Source organism: Pygocentrus nattereri, chromosome 5 (assembly GCF_015220715.1).
Source record: "Pygocentrus nattereri isolate fPygNat1 chromosome 5, fPygNat1.pri, whole genome shotgun sequence".
Lineage (NCBI taxonomy): Eukaryota > Metazoa > Chordata > Actinopteri > Characiformes > Serrasalmidae > Pygocentrus > Pygocentrus nattereri.
The window spans coordinates 32,787,900-32,805,074 of NC_051215.1; the positions used below are offsets into that span (position 1 = coordinate 32,787,900).

The 17,175-nt window shown below is 38.6% G+C and overlaps 1 protein-coding gene across 6 annotated transcripts in view; it reads left to right on the forward strand.

The window, feature by feature from the left end:
- Positions 1-17,175, forward strand: part of slc4a11 (solute carrier family 4 member 11) — a 72,282-nt gene that overhangs the window by 32,198 nt on the left and 22,909 nt on the right. For 3 of the 6 annotated variants that reach the window (XM_017690431.2, XM_017690434.2, XM_037538656.1), the window contains exons 3-9: positions 1,759-1,881; positions 4,614-4,657; positions 5,559-5,787; positions 9,472-9,504; positions 13,266-13,347; positions 14,494-14,617; positions 15,433-15,642. In XM_017690431.2, coding sequence (XP_017545920.1) covers positions 1,759-1,881; positions 4,614-4,657; positions 5,559-5,787; positions 9,472-9,504; positions 13,266-13,347; positions 14,494-14,617; positions 15,433-15,642 — 845 coding nt within the window. The remainder of the gene's footprint in view (positions 1-1,758; positions 1,882-4,613; positions 4,658-5,558; positions 5,788-9,471; positions 9,505-13,265; positions 13,348-14,493; positions 14,618-15,432; positions 15,643-17,175) is intronic. The other 3 variants (XM_017690432.2, XM_017690436.2, XM_017690437.2) reach the window with 2 other exon arrangements.

A 17,175-nucleotide genomic window follows, 5' to 3' on the forward strand; every position in this document is an offset into this window, starting at 1 on the left:
TTATTCCAAAATGAGTACGTGTGTTCAAATGTTTGACTGGTACTATAAATAGAGTTGCAGTTATATTCAAGAATTGACTGCACATCACGTCAGCCTTCCGAGTTTTCATCACTGTGAGATGGGCTAACACTCCGAATAGGTCAGTAAGCACAGCACTGCAAGAGTTACATGTGCAGATATTTTTATGTAAACCAGTTATGAGTGGCTGCATGAATAATACATTACATAATTCTGTATTTCTAAAACTGTCAACAAATGAGGTATTTCTCCTTGTATAAAAATAAGCCTAAATATTTATCCAGTGCATAAACACACAATTCAGTCCAGGAGGCTGTAGTTCCTTTTGTTGAAATCTACTTACTGCACCATTCAGTTTCATAGATTTGTACCAATACTGATTGAATTGTTTCTCAATAATACTACCTGATGTATTGTGTGATTACTCTGTGATGTCAAATTTTTAGTTTGCATGTTTTACATATGGATAAAATAGGTTGCAAAACGATCAGTGAGCGAATGTTCACTCATCAATCAGTACATAATTATGTATATATATCAGAACACTCAAGATTAATAAAGACTGCATCAGAACTAGAAATTAGTGACTGTAGTGAATGATGTGACAAAATTAATGGGACTTGTTAAGGAAGGTTGTGTCCCAAATGCATTGGTGGTGTCCTAAGACCAGTAAACAAACATTTAGCAAATTATGCTAGAGCCGTCCACATTTTCTCTGCATACTACTCAGCTTATACAGCATGTTCTTTTTTATTTTTAATGAGTTGGACTATTTACAGCATATTAGAATCAGTCACAGCACAAATATCAAAATCTGAATCACTTTTATTTGCCAGTACATACATGGATTCTGTCTTGGGATAATAATAATAATAATACTACAGTATAGTATGTAGATTTTATCATAAGCAGTGTTCCTTGTGCAATTTTGTTTAGTTTTTTTCTTAGAATAAAGATGTATTTTAAATAGAATCTGTTTTGTCTCAAGGATGCATTGTTAATCGTTGTTTGTAGAAACATTTTAATTAAGAAAAACAGACACTGGTCCATGCCAGGATGTAAGAATAATGTGATCTGTTGCTGATTTTTATGCATAGCTTTGAATACCCTTAATTAGAGTTAGAAATATTTAAGTTAACATGGATTATAAAATCGCAATGCATTTTTTTCTTCTGTACCATGACGTATCTCTGCATGAAACACGGTATCAGGGACATGGGAGAAAGTAGTGGTGAAACATGATATTATTCGTTAATGTTATTTTTTCCCCACCTGATAGTGCACAGTGAAAAGTTGTTTCAGAGGAGGAAAAGTCACTACACTTTCATTAAAGAAAACTGGAATGTAAAGAATTGTGTTTTTAAATCAAATGAGATGATGAACCATGCTTGATATGAGAGAAACCTGTACTATTCACACGGGAAAAGAGTTTTGAGTTCAGGTTGGCTTTAAAACGTTACGTCTATTCTAAATCGAAAACTCTTATTAAATCGGACTAATTTCATGATCTTGGTTATTTGTTCTATTAAGGCTTTTATGTTTAATGCCAGTTGTTACAGACATGTAGCTGCTCAGTGTGTGTGTGTGTGTGTGTGTGTGTGTTTATGGCTGTGTATGTTTCCTGGGAGATGTTGAGTGTAGACTTTTGCAGTTCGGTATGTGTGTTCTCTGTGCATTAGTGTGTGTTTTCAGTGTATTTGAGTGCATGTGGTGTGTGTGTCTGTGTGTGTGTGTTCTCAGAGCAGAGGGAGCGAGACGAGCAGGAGGAGGGGAGTGAAGACCGTGAGGAGGGTCAGGACTCTCCTATCCCATCAGGAGATGACGTTCATCTCTACGGCAACCAGGCACACCAAGGAGGGACAGGTCAGTGTTTGTGTGTGTGTGTGTCTGTGTGTGTGTGTGTGTGTGTGTCTAGCGGAGCTGGACCCAGAGCTGTTGATTAGCTCTAGAGATCCTCAGGTTAGCAGGTCACTTGTTGCCAAGGCAACATTCTCAGGTGCATTGTGATTAGGTGGTGACATCCCAAAACCCACACATGGTGATGGGTCAGCCACTGTCGCTCAAACCTACCTGAACAAAAATAAAGAACAACGGTATGATAGTGAGCAACGCTGCAAAATCAGAATTGGAAAAATAACAGAGACCTTTTATAGCTGTCAAAATATTTTAGTCTTCAAGGGTAAATCCAAAAGGGCAAACTTTCATGTCTCATGAAGATAGTTTTAGAAAACTCTGTTTTTTAGCAGAATGCAAGAGCTGTGTTAGTGAAAGCTCAGAGACTGTTATATGGGATCACCACTGCTTAAGCTAATTAAGTAGTGAGTTAAGCTGCTGGGTAAACTTGTCACTAAAGCTGCTGCTGTGTTGGCACATGTGTGAACAAATACAGCTAAGAGTAGAAATCATGACAGGATTGTTAAGCGTATGTGGTTACATAGTTGTATTTGGTTTATATGAAAAACATGAACTACAGCATAATGCTGTTCTTATGCATTCAGACTACAATTTGTATTTTTTTTGTGTTGTGTCTTGCATTCATTAGATGAATAAATGTACTTTGTTTTGACAACTTATATATTTATATGAACAGAATTTTGTGTAAGAGCATCTACATTCATAACACTTTTCAGTTATTACACTGTGTAAGTAGCTTTTCCTGGATAAAGAAATAATGTACACTAGTTATTTTCTTTGACTCTACCTTTTATCCTTTCCCAGCTTTAACTAAGGTAAAGTGAACCAGTTCTATTAATATCAGTGGACAGGGCGTGTTCCTGTCTGACTGCACTAACCAGCTCTTTTCACATAAACATGCTCAGTCCAATTTTAATATTCACTTTTCTGCTCCAACGAGTCCTGCACAGCATATGATATCGGCTCATATCTGCGCAAGCGGGGTTTGTTCACACGTTGTCTCATCTGAGCCTCATCAGCCCCAGCGCATACCCGTCAGCACTCGTCTGGATTAAAAGCACACTCCACTCATTTGACACACTGCAGCCCAACCGGGTGAAGTGTGCATGTGTGTGTATGTGTGTGAGAGAGACCTTAATAGGGGTCAACTTCTAGAGACAACGTTTTGTGATGACAGGATGATGGTTATCTACAGCCAAAGGTGCAATCGTCCGCGGTGGACTGGAAAACTGACGTTCTTATGACTGGACTAACTGCCGATAGCTCGCTGCTGTTGTTTATGTGGTGGTAGTATCCCTGCAACCAGTTGTGTTTATAGTCGACCTTTTTACTGAGTTTTATAATTAATTTGTTTTTGGTTAACCGTTGAGATTAGATTAGATAAGCTTGGGTTGTCTTTAGTTAACCATGTATTAGATGATTATCTTAAATGAGATTGAATGTCTTAGAATGTCTTTGGTTACTCATAAATAAGTCAGTTGGATTAAATATGATTGTGTTTAGTTATTTATAATTTAGACAGTTTAATCTGATTTTATGTTTGGTTAACCATGTAATTACATTACATTACATTGCACTCTGTATAATTATGAATTAGTTTTATTAGTTTAGATTTGATTAGATTATGTTCTTTTTGGTTAACCATGAATTGGTTAACCATGGTTTTATATGATTAGATTAGATTAGAGTAATTTATTTTTGGTTGGTTAACTGTAAATCAAATGATTAGATAAGATAGAGATTAAACATTATTTTAAAGCTGTAAATCTGTCTGAAAATGTATTTAGTGCATGCACCTCCAAAAGAGAGAGAAATGCAGGGAGATATCAAAATAAGCAGTTTCAAACGCCAGCGATAAGCCACTAAAAACGGCTCAAAGGTTATGTAACCCTATTAATTTAACACATAGTCTTACTCCTCATTAAAACCCAAAGTTCTGCTTTTAAACCGGGGCTTTTATTTTCAAAGTTCCCCTTTTAATCCTAAACCCATTCCAGCAGTTCTCTAATCTGAGAGCAGAGGCAGAGGAGGAGTCAGTGGCTGGCCGTGGTAATCCATTCTGAATATCTATCTACAGGCAGGACTTCCTGCTCCACGAGCATGCAGGAGTGGGGGATCTCTGTGTGATAAAGGCTCTCCACTTTATATAATCTCTATATGGACGAGCACTAAGTACGCTGCCATTTTGTGAGAGTTTTAAGCTGAACTCTGGATAAACCTTAGGACAATACAGAACAGGGCGCAAACAAGGGCAAGCAAGGACATGTAAACGCATGCATGTGTTCATCCCCATACACAAATGCGAGCACGCATGCACATGTTCTGACAGTGTGTGTATTTCATTGAGCTTATGCTGTGCTCAGTGATAAACTGAAGAAGAGGAGAGCAGTAGTTTTGTAGTCTGTGTCTGTACTTGTGTTTCCAAGATGAGGTATTTGAGAGAGTGTGCTGTGTTCAGGGGGAACCAGTTGGGCCGCTCTGATGTTGGTACCTTTTGTACTGAGTGTACTTGCTGTCAGTTTTTTTTTTCACTGTCAGACCTTACTGAGGCTCCTCAGTAGGAAACAAGAGCATGTGTCTTTCTCCATCACATTGTTTTAGGAGCTGTCTCTGTTTCCAGATTTGTTATTCTTGTTGTTTTTTTTTTTGTCCACTCTCTTATTTTCACTATGTTCTCCTAGATTCTGATGTCCATGGCTGTGTCTTGCTCAACACATCAAGACGAGTAAGACACTTTTTCACCTGTACATATTTACATTTTACAAAAATCTCTAGGTTTTCTTTTGAGCAATTGAGGAACATTTCTTGTGTCACATTCATGAAGAAAGGTTCACCCAATGTAAATGACAGATGCCTTATATTAAATGGTGGAGTTCTGTGATTTTGACATAACAGCAGCAGTATTTTTTTACAATTGAATCTCTACCCCAGCAGGCTCATTATTCTGTTATCAATCTCAAGACTTATTATTTAGCAACTACCTATGGGAATCCCTCATGGCTGTCAAAGAAGGTCTGTGGATTTCTGGGAACTTAAAAAAAATACATATTTTTTATGTACAAATTATTTTAGTTAATTTTATATATGATTATTATTTCTTTGTTCAATTTTGGGTGGAATCAAAAGCATTACAATCCTGAAACACACAACTGTCCAGTAGGGGTTTTTCCCTGTCATATCTAAGAAGATACAGCTAAGCAAGCTCATCTTTGGTTAAGACTTCAGGAGTTGAACCAATGCAAATGTCTTTTTCAAGCCTTAGATATCCCTGTTTAATTCTGGAGTGGTCAGTAAATGTTTATGTAAACTAGTGTTAGCTTAGCTCTAACCTACGATTAGAAATCATATTCTACTAGCATTTTTAGCCCAAACTGAAGGCCTAGATCTAATAGTTCTGGGTACCCCACTGGTAATTATTGAGAGTTATTTGTGGCCTACTGTGAAACTAACATGTAAGTTATGTAGTTATGATAGTGAAGAATTAAAACGTGGACTCTCATAGGGACCCTCAGGGTAAAGGGGTCAGTTTGGCCTTTATTGTCATTGTCATCTTGTTCCTTGGTAACCTTCAGCTTTGTGTGTGTACATGCCTAAATGTGTTTATGGGTATGTGTTTGTATTAATAGTATGTAAAACTGATGAACTTCGAGGAGGAGGTAAGGGCCCACAGGGACCTGGATGGCTTTCTGGAAAGGGCGTGTATTCTTCTGCATGAAGACGAGGCGTCGCTGGACGACGTGCTGAAGACCATGCTCCGGCACATCTCCCAGGACCCACACACAGCTGAGCCTGGCTGCAACTTCGAGGAGATCATGAGCTCACTCTTCACTGATGCTGGCTCACAGGAGGTCAACGGTGAGTATGCATGAGTGTGTGTGTGACTCTGAGTGAGGCAGAGAGAAGGAGAAAGAGAGATTGCATGTTTGTATTTCAGAATAAAGCAAATAAAAGGTTAGTTCACCAGGGCATTAGCAAAGAGTGCAGGGCTGATTGACACACAGAGAAGCGCAGCCTCTGACAGCTATCATTCAGACTGCTCCTTTTAGCGACCAAAAGCAGCTCCCTCATTTCGCAGAGGAGTAGCACAAAGAGAGACAGAAATAGAGATATAAGGACAAATGGAAGGAGTGATGGGGAGCATGAAAAGAAAGGCGTATTTTGAAAGCAGTGACAAAATTAAAGGGAAATAGATTTTGAGGGCTTGCAGCAGCATTTTGACAGTAATGAAGTCCACCATCCCTTCCCATCAGCTTCCCACAAACCCCAATCTGGAATGTGTCAGGGAAGGGTCAGAGGTCAGGCATGCTTCTGCGCAACCTAAGACAGAGCAGTCAGGTGATAATAGCTCACCAGTGTCTGCACATTTACACATCACCACTCACTGTAACTGTCATACCCTCCCAGAGGACGCAAGCCTACATGCCAAGACATGAGCTTCTGCTTGTTTTTAACTGCTCTGTGAGAAAATACTGATATCTGGTCTGTTCTAAGAATGTCTTAAAAATGAAACACCAAATGGAACCATTTAAAAACGTTCAGTTTCTGATGGGTAGTAGTTTCTTTATGAGGCAGAACCCTTTTCCAGATGATTCACCTAGGTAAATGTTGTGTGGTGTTCATGGTTTTGTTACTCAGTGGTCTGGTGGACCTACTGCATTATTGTTCTTTAAATCAATACAGCCATAACAATTTATGTTAAATGACCAGATGTTGAAAATGTCACAAGTAGTCAGTTTAGGGTTCTCCTTCACCAGCTGTAGCCAGTCAGCAGCCTTGTCCATGTTGTCCACCCTCACACACATACATACACACACACACACACACACACACACACACACACACACATACACACACACACACACACACACACTAACAGCAGACCATGCAGGAGGAGAACAGAGTAAAGTTAGTTTACTTAGTTTTTAAATCTAATTGGCTTCTGATGTGCCATACAACATTTACAACCAGCTAACCACATGGTTATTAATCCAAAGCATTTCACCACCATTCTAGCCTAACTTTTTCTCAAGATTCCAAGCATGTTCGGGATATTGTGTGGTATTCTGCAAGACCTTTCCATGGTGTTCAGTACTGTGAAAAACAGTAGGCAGCCAAGAATATTGGCTAAAACTATTTGTCATCAGTAATTGTTTTTGCATGTAAAACACTATATAACATTAAAATAAATAACATAATAAAATAAATAAGCATAAGTACAAAAATAATCCAAGATATTTTTGTTTTTAAAAATCTTACTGAAATATTGGTTTGAAGAACTACAACTAGCTCTTGTGTGGTTTGGGGTCTGCTTTTGGTCAGTGTTTACCAGAAGACAAAAAATGATGCAATTTATTTCAACCTCAAATTTCTAGTGTTTTGCTTATTTTTTGTGAAGAACATATAAAATAACACATTTTCAGTGACTTCACACTGTTCACCTCCTACATATTTATATTACACATGTGGTGTTGGCTGAACCCGAAAATAATCAAATAAAATAATAAAAGTGTGGAGATGCTGTGTCTCTTCACTGTGTTCGCCCGCATGGCCTGCTGTTAGTGTATGCGTATGAATGTGTTTATATATATATATATATATATATATATATATATATATATATATATATATATGTGTGTGTGTGTGTGTGTGTGTGTGTGTGTGTGTGTGTGTGTGTGTGTGTGCGCGTGTGTGTGTGAGAGGGTGCATAACATGGACAGGCTGCTGACTGGCTACAGCTGCTAAAGGAGAACCCTATGCTGGCCAGTTGTGATATTTTAAACATCTGGTAGTTTTACGTAAATTAATATGACTGTATTGATTTAAAATAAATCAATAATATGGTGGGTCCACTAGACCACTGAGTAACAAAAACATCAACACCACACAACGCAGTGCAGAATTTGCTTTGAATTCTAAAGAACCAGCTAACCAAAAGGTTCTATACTCATTACTTACATCAAAAATTCCTTCAAGCGTGTAGACTCAAGAAGAGTGTGGACAAAAGCTGAGAGTGTATCATTATTTCATAATGAAGGAATATTACTACAAAAGTTGAAGTAATAATTAACATAGTTGTTTTTTACAGCGGATTAAAGGTGGGCTATTTTCAGATTTGGGAAAGAGCAAATGAGACTGCTTCTTTTCACATGAAGAATTTGAGTTGCCCAGCAGAACGTACCCAATTACCACATTTTGATGTGCTTTAGAACTTTTTTTTTTTTATTTCTTCATTTAGGTGACAGAGAGGGAGAGAGAGAGAGTCAGAAAAAGAGAGACTTGGAATACTTAGAGGATAATCTTTTTCAGAGAAAAAGAGGTTTTCCCTCAGCATTGTACATGACCTCCTTCTCTCAGAAATTTGTACCACCAGAAGTCAGACGGTTTTGACAGCTCCATGTGTGTGTGTGTGTGTGTGTGTGTGTGTGTGTGTGTGTGTGTGTGTGTGTGTGTTAGCGTGTCTCCTGGTATTTTTCCAGACTCTGCCCATTATTTCCTACTTTGATGGATCTCACTGGGATTGTTCTTCATTAATTTGCCTAATCCCTCCTAAATGTTCCTTAAACCAGAGTGAAATTCATTAAGTATTCATGAGTTTGCATTATGTAAATGTAGCTTCTACAGTCTCTCAGCTGCCTGTTAGATGTCATTTTCCTCTGATCTTTTGGTAGAATGTTGTAACATTTTCTAAGATTTTATCTAGCATGTTGCTAATCATTAACTCTTTTATTCTTAAAGTTATGAGCAGATTTGCCCTGTATGCATTTACATTAGGTGTAAAATTCAGGGTTGAAAAATGTTAAGATGTTCAAACACAGATGATGATTGGTTGATTGACTTGTTTCAAAATCATAGGGATGATCCGTTTCCCCTCTCCCCTGTTGCTAGGATACACAGCTCACATATGAGAGAGAATCTTATTAATGACACGGGCCTGAGAGCATGCAAATTAGCTGAAGTGTGATTGGATTGTGGAATGTGAACATCATGAATATGATAATGTTTGATATTCTGTGGTGAAGCAATGAATGGAGGCTAATTCTAAGGCGATTTTTGTTGCATGTAACTTGTTTGTGTATGAAAAATGTTTCCACTGCACTCATGCACAGACACACACACACACACACACACACACACACACACACAAGTTTATCAGTAAGAAGCAGATCAAATTATAGTGAGACGAGAATGAAGTTGAAATCGTGAATTCCATCAGATCGTATTCAGCTAAGACACAAGCACAATGACAGATTATGAAGAAAATCATATTTCATGTGGGTTAGGAGACCTCAGCATCTGCCTGACAGCCCAGTCCCAATTAGAGAGAGAGGGAGAGAGAGCTTGTGTGTGTGTGTGTGAACCTGTGTGGGAGGCTCATCAGAATTTGTGTGTGAGCGGGATGTTTCGCTGCTTACAAAATGCTCATGTTTGTGGCTCGCCACAAGTGTGTTTCTGTGCTTCGTGTTTAACCTTTAACCCTTTCTCTTCTTGTGAGATCCTCTGAGCTCTGAGTGTATATGTGTCTCTGATTCTCTTACACAGACAGGTCGCCAAGTTTCCCTTTCTGTGATAATGGTAAGGGGGTGTAACCTGGCTCCATCATCACTTTGAGACATTCCCCACTCCATCTGTTTCTTCACCCTCTGTGTTGATGTTTCTGTTGGATTTGACTGAATGTGGTCAGTCAAACTTGCTGTCGAGTTTGCTCATATTTGTTTGTTATATCAGATTTTACAGAATATAAACAGAATTTAATACATCTTTTTCTGATCAATCATTTGAAGTACTGCTGAATTACCTGTAATTCTATTATAGCAATTCCACTTGATCTGTGTCCTGCTGCTATGAATTTTGGTCTCTATATTCAGCTGTTTAGACTGAGAAAGCATATTCTCTCATACCTGATGTCGCTTAGACACACACACACACACACACACACACACACACACACACACACACACACACACACACATTTTCATACTGTATCTCTGGATATGCAACTCTGTGTGTGTGTGTGTGTGTGTGTGTGTATAAAAAGCATGTAATTCCTTCATCACATCTGTGATTATTTTACTTGGGGGTTGGTGGCAGTTCTGAAGCATGCAAGTTTATACTAAGTAGTGTCTGGTGAATGGTCTGAATGCCAATGACAATGCCTCTGTGATTGAGAGTGTGTGTGTGTTCTTAATCTGCAGTGTGAATATGCAGGTGTGCATGCTCAGAATACTCTCTTTGGATCAGAGTACTCTCTTTCCATCCCATTCATCTGTCCATCTGTTCATCACAGATTTTATTTTCATGCTAAAACACCATGGAGAGCATAGACGATACAGCATAGAAGCACCAAATTTGCTGAAAAGGCTGCAGTATCGACTCCGCTACACCACTCCAGTCATCCTAATGGTGGCACTATGGTGCAGCGTGTTGTGTCTTGGCCATGAGTCATACATTACAATTGGTTTCTTTAGATTCTTTGACTTATGCTGAATAAAAAATTGCAGTTTTGCAATATTGGATTTTGAGGTAATTTGCATAATCTGTGAACCTGTCATAGGTTTTTAGCCTAATCCTTGTTAAAAATTTCAACATTTTTGGTAGAGATGAAGACAAAATAATTCTTAAAAACCTATCGACCTCTATAAGCAGTATGGTCATCATATGCCAATTAATAATTTGAGGTAGAGCTTAGATGGCCAAAAAGCTGTAATTAAGAAATGATTAATTGATTCTCACAATATTTGAGTTTTATCAGTGTGAGGAGCTTTTAGTAACCTCAGTAACAGTTTGTCCAGTCAGAGAGTTTTGTGTACTGTGTCTTTGTGCTGGTCAATAACAGTGTTTCTAAAGGTGACTCAATATCTTAAGAAACATGGCCATCTTAGATCAGTCAAATTTCTGCAGGCTGCTAACAGGATTTAATTTTTTTTTTTACCCGATTTTCTCCCCAGTTTAGTCATTTCCAATTTCACCTGCTAATTAGGACTCCCCCAATCACACGATGCTACCAACGCTAGAAGGGTGAGGCTAGCACAGGCTTCCTCCGAGACCTGTGAAACCAGCCACCGCTTATTTTCAAACTGCCGCTCACACAACGTCACGGGACAGCTAGGGATGGCTGTAGCATCACCAGGGATCGAACTCGCGATCTCCTGATGATAGGGCCAACGCTTAGACTGCTGCACCACTCAGGAGCCCTGGTAACAGGATTAACAGTGGTCAGTTACCAAAAAATTTGATTTGTGTGTCCGCAAACTTTTTAAGGCTGAATAATTTATAAGTAATTCATTACTTTAGTGCACTACTCTTGTTGTGAGAGATCTGTGGGGTCAAGTTCCCTCAACTCCCCCAGCATGACCTTCAGTCAGTCAGACATCACAGAATTCACTTTTCTAACTCAAACAGATGAGTCTCAATAACAGTTTCATCATTGTGTTTTACATGTAATGTCACTCTAATGATTCATGACAAACTTGACCTAGATTTGCCTTCAGGGCTGCGTTGCACAGATTTGAAATCATTCCAATCAACTTGGCAAATATAACACACAATCTATAGTTTTTAGGCATTTTGATTTATACCTACGATTGCACATGATTCAAAAGTCATAATGTAAAAAGAAAAAAGACATGCATGTTGTTTATATGTTTGTTATTTTTCTTTTGTATTCTGAAATCTCCTTCTTGGCACACAGCACTTGGATGACTGTTGCTTGTGGCTGTATTTTGTTCTTCTGGGACATCTTTCCAACTTCATCAAACTATAGCCCTATAACTATACAGTTACCCACAGTTCATAATTTACAGACACATTTTAAATAACCTTGACCTATTTTTCAAGGTCACATGTCAGTTTTGTTGCAAAATTTTAGACGACAGTATTTCAAAAGACATAAATCTGTGTTATTGGTACTTAAGTTATAGCTCTACTTGCATTTTATGCTTTAAAAATACATGTAAAACTCTATATAATCATGTAGTAATAGTCTTTGAGTTACAGGAATGTATGTTATTTTTATGTAGAGGAAGTATGGCAAGATTTAAATATGTGGCTACACATATAAAATATAAATTTATTTGTGATTCACTGTCCTGTTCTGGACCAGCAGGTTTAAAGTTTTTGTAATAAATTCTAATAGAAATATTCATCCATGCAAGTAAAATCATGAATCAGAAGGAAATTTTAAAATCAAAAGCACACAATATTTCTGTCATTTTTTTCTGGTTCCAGTTTGCATAATTTTGATTTGTCTTGCATGGTCACAGTAGTTGTTGAACTACAGAACACCAAGCAGATCTGGAACACTTCTTATGCTTGTAGTGATCACTAAACCGAACTGTACTTGATGAGCCAGTGCACAGCACTATACAACAGGCTGATCCTGAAAACAGCCCAGTATTTATGCCAATCAATATAAACCTCTGACCTTCAATTACTGTCAAATTTAATGTCTAAATTTTCTGCTTCTTTCTTAATTAATTGTTAGTTTAACAGTTATTTATGTGTCAAGAGATGTCATCACATTTGTCCTGTCTCATGCCCTGTCCTTCTTTCTATGTATCATTCTCCCTCTTCCATTCTTACTTTCTCCTGCTCTTTTTCTTTCTCCCTCTTTTCCTTTCTCGATGGTACTGAGAGTGTTGTCATGGTGATACCCATCAGTCCTGGATGTGAGTGTGTGATGTCTTATTGATGAGACAGTGTGACTGTGTGCCAGAGACATCCATCCTGCTCGCTAAACAGTCCGCACACATACACACGCACACAGGCACACGCACACACACTCGCGCTGTTCCTGCCGGCCATGCTGAACAGCTCACACCTGTCACCTCTGCCAGAGGACACACACGCGCACATGCTCTCATAGCCCTCCCGCTTAGTATGCTAGGCAGCCAGTACCTCCGTAAGACAGAGGACAGGGCACACACTGCACACTCACATAGATTGATTAATTTGAATTAAACATTTGCCGCTGTCCTCGGAAAGGTCTTCATTGTCACTCACTTGGGCTGCAGTGTTGTGCATTGGCCTCTAATGCCGTGCTGCTTCTTCTTTCATGCCATGGTCTGCATTGACCTTTTCATCAAGTGTAATGTGATAAATGACTAATGTTGTTCTTTTTTTATTGCATGTGATTTTATTTTTGACTTGTTTCTCTCTATCAGCTGGCTTTCCTGGAGGATAGGAGACCCAGCTGAATTACCCATGACTCATTTTTGTTCTGTAAATCTTTTCCTCATCTGACCCTGCATGTTCCTAAGCCTTTGCCCCAATCACCTGTTTCAAACCTCAATCAGCCCCCTCTCCTGGTTTAACCCCAACCCTCTCCCACCACACAGTGCACCTGTTGTCAGAGACGCTGCAGTGTGTGACAGCTACTGCCACGGGCATCCAGTACCAGCAGTCCTGGCTCTGCATCCTGTGAGTCCACTAGAAACCTTTAATGACACTGAAATAGAGTGCCTTATTTATTTGAGCACTACTATTTTAATATTGTTTATCATCAATTTGTTATCGAGACCTTGTTACATAATTTGGAAGCCTCAGCTGCCTATTACAATATGTAAACATTTCATGATGACTGTATCAATAGAAATGGTCCAGAACTCTTAATATTAAAATATATTAATGTTAAGCATACTTTAATAATGCTTAACATTAGCATATTTTATTTTAATTTGGGTTTTCATTCTTCTGTAGAGTTGTCATTAAATAGACACAAGGTTCTGATGTGACAGCAATGATATATAAATTGTTTATTATTTATCTAATATAAGAATGTACATTTAATTCATATTTGGCTTCATTTTATCTGACAAATGCGAAGGGCTTTTACAAAAAGGCTAATTTACCCAACAAGGCATAGCACAAAGATAATTGCAAAACTTTTAATTTCTCACCATGTCACAACAATGTTGTGCTTTTTGGAAAGTGGGCCCATGCCACACAAGTTACCACCCATCTGTGATATATATAGACTGTTAATTTCAGTGTAAGTTATTAGGGATGCACAAAGATATCAAAACTGTATCGTTGTAGGCAGATAGTAAAATAAAATGGTTGACATCAAACAGAAGCTCAGACATTTCGACCTGATATGTTTTTTCTTTCTTTCATTTTACTGCATTTGCAACTCTTTACAAATATTGTGTTAGATTTCTCTGTAATGCCAATCCAGGTGAATTTAATACTGAATTATATTTTTTTATATATTATGTTATAGCCTCAAATCTTTATGTGGTTTTTGTATCAGTGTCAGCATCAGCAGATCTGTGTATTATAATATCATAAATATAATTATTTTGCTGTGCAGATGTGTGGCTGCAGGTTTTCATTTTAAACAATTGTAAGCACATCTGATTCCACTTGTTTAATCAGTTGTCTTTGCCTTCAAACAACTGATTATGCGTATTTCTTCAGAGATGATTAGACATGCTTTAATACATTGGGGAGGATTTGATCTTGTAATTTTTCAAATTGATTTTATGTTGTAGTGTTAGTTGCTGTATATATGCACCCATGCAGAATGAAAGTTTTTTCTGTCTGACATTGTGTTGCATCCAACAGCTGTAACGTGAAGAACCTGCAGAGGCGGCATGTATGTATCTCTCGGCTGGACCGGCCTCAGAACTGGGGAGAGAACTGTGCAGAAGTCCGTTATGTCATCCTCATACTGGCACCCCTTAAAATGGTAAAATAGCTGCTTGTCCTTCGACTCCTACTCCCAACACACACACACATACACACACACACACACACACACACACACACACACACACACACACACACACACACAAACCAAGCTCTTATCCTAACTAACAGCTCACCACCTATCACTTCCAAGCTCAAACTCGTATATAGATGTATCCTCATTGCGCTACACCCTCATAAAGCCTTCTTCTCTCCTATATTAAACTATAAACTATATTTATACTGTAAATCTATGTGTTTGTGTGCATCTGTTTAGATCTTACTGTAATAATTTCGGTCTCTTTCTCTTCTATATATGTCAATCTGCACCGCAAATGCCACAAACACACACACACTCACTCACTCATCTCGGTAAAGTAGGATTGCTTGCTTTTACAGATTCATCTCTCTGCATGTTGTCTGTATTAAAGCGAAGCAAATCAAACATTATGTAACTTCAAAACGAAATGTACTTATGCTTAGATGTAATCCAGAGGAATTAAATTGCACATTTCTGCTACTCATATGCTCTAAGAGGAACTGAAAAGCTGAACCTAATGTTTAATTACAGGAATTATTAAAGCACTCTCAAACAATTGTCTTGTCATATTTTGAATTGTCCTTATTTAATTTGGTTATGTAACATGCAAGAATTCTAATGTAGTAGAAGGAGTGGAAAATTATTTTTATATGGTAATGAAGAGTATCTAACCTCCAGCTTTTTCATGCTGAACTGTTTGCATCAGCATGTGCTGTCCATCACACCTCTTTTCATCTATGAATATTTTCTCTCTCTCTTCTTCTCTCCTTCTCCAGAAAAGCACCAAGACAGCGATGGAGCTGGGCCGGACATTTGCAAGTATGTTTTCAGATATCTCCTTCAGGCAGAAGCTGCTAGAGAGTAAGACTCAGGAGGAGTTTAAAGAGGCACTAGTCATTCAGAGGTATCACCTGACTGCGGCAAAGCGCAAAACTACCACTGTGGAGGAGGAAGAGACTGACCCACACAGTCACAAGCCACTCAAGGTGTGTGGGTGTAGATGTGTGTGTGTGTGTGTGTGTGTGTGTGTGTGTGTGTGTGTGTGTTTCCACACACATCATATGTTTCCAAGTTTGTTTTAATACTTTTTTTTATTCATAATCTAATGTGTCTACAGCACTGTGTAAAAATCTGAGATTACCTTTTGTTTATTTTATTTCCAGTAAAAACAGCCAAGTACAAGTTATGCATTTGTGTCCAAAAAAGCAAATCAAACATATACGCTATACTTCCAAAAGTATTCGCTCGTCTGCCTTCACACGCATATGAATTTGAGTGACGTCCCATTCTTAATCCAATGGGTTTAATGTGATGTTGGTCCACCCTTCGTGGCTATAACAGCTTCAACTCTTCTGGAAAGGCTTTCCAAGAGGTTTAGGAGTGTGTTTATGGGAATTTTTGACCATTCTTCCAGAAGCGCATATGTGAGGTCAGACATTGACGTTGGAAAAGAAGGCCTGGATTGCAGTCTACTCTAATTTATCCCAAAGGTGTAAGTCAGGACTCTGTGAAGGCCAGTCAAGTTGTTCCACACCAAAACCTGCCCATCCATGTCTTTATGGACCTTGCTTTGTGCACTGGTGCGCAGTCATGTTGGAATCGGAAGGGGCCATCCCCAAACTTTTCCCACAAAGTTGGGAGCATGAAATTGTCCAAAATCTCTTGGTCTGCTGAAGCATTAAGAGTTCCTTTCACTGGAACTAAGGGGCTGAGCTCAACTCCTGAAAAACAACCCCACACCATAATCCCCCTCCACCAAACTTTGCGCTTGGCACAATGTAGTCAGACAAGTACCGTTCTCCTGGCAACCAAACCCAGACTCGTCCATCGTATTGCCAGATGAAGAAACGTGATTTGTCACTCAAGAGAACACGTCTCCACTGATCTAGAGTCCAGTGGCGGCGCTTTACATCACTGCATTCGACGCTTTGCATTGCGCTGGGCTTGCATTGACTGCAGAAAGTTGGTGACCTCTGCACACTATGGCCTACCACTTCATGGCTTCATGGTTGCTGTTAGACAATTAGACTTGTTGCACAGGTGGCATCCTATCACAGTACCACAATGGAATTCACTGAGCTCCTGAGAGCGACCCATTCTTTCACAAATGTTTGTGGAAGCAGTCTGCAGGCCTAGGTGTTGGTTTTATACACCTGTTGCCATGGAAGTGATTGGAACTCCTGAATTCAATGATTTCGATTGGTGAGTGAATACTTTTGGCAATATAGTGTATTTTATGTTGGTTGCATAGAAGCCTCAATGACTAAATATAACAACTAAATAGTATTTAATAATTTTAGTATGTAGGGTACCTACTGTTTGCTCTTATTACAGCCTTGATAATGTTTTACTGAATGGCTGCATTCAGAAGGCTACATGACACATATGTAAGGATTTCATGACAACTGGCATAAACCTATATTACCTTTTATAAAGGATTATTACAGCAACTGTAATACAACTATTACAGTTTTATTGGGTTATTTTACCTCAGAATGTGTTATGACAACTGGGGCTTG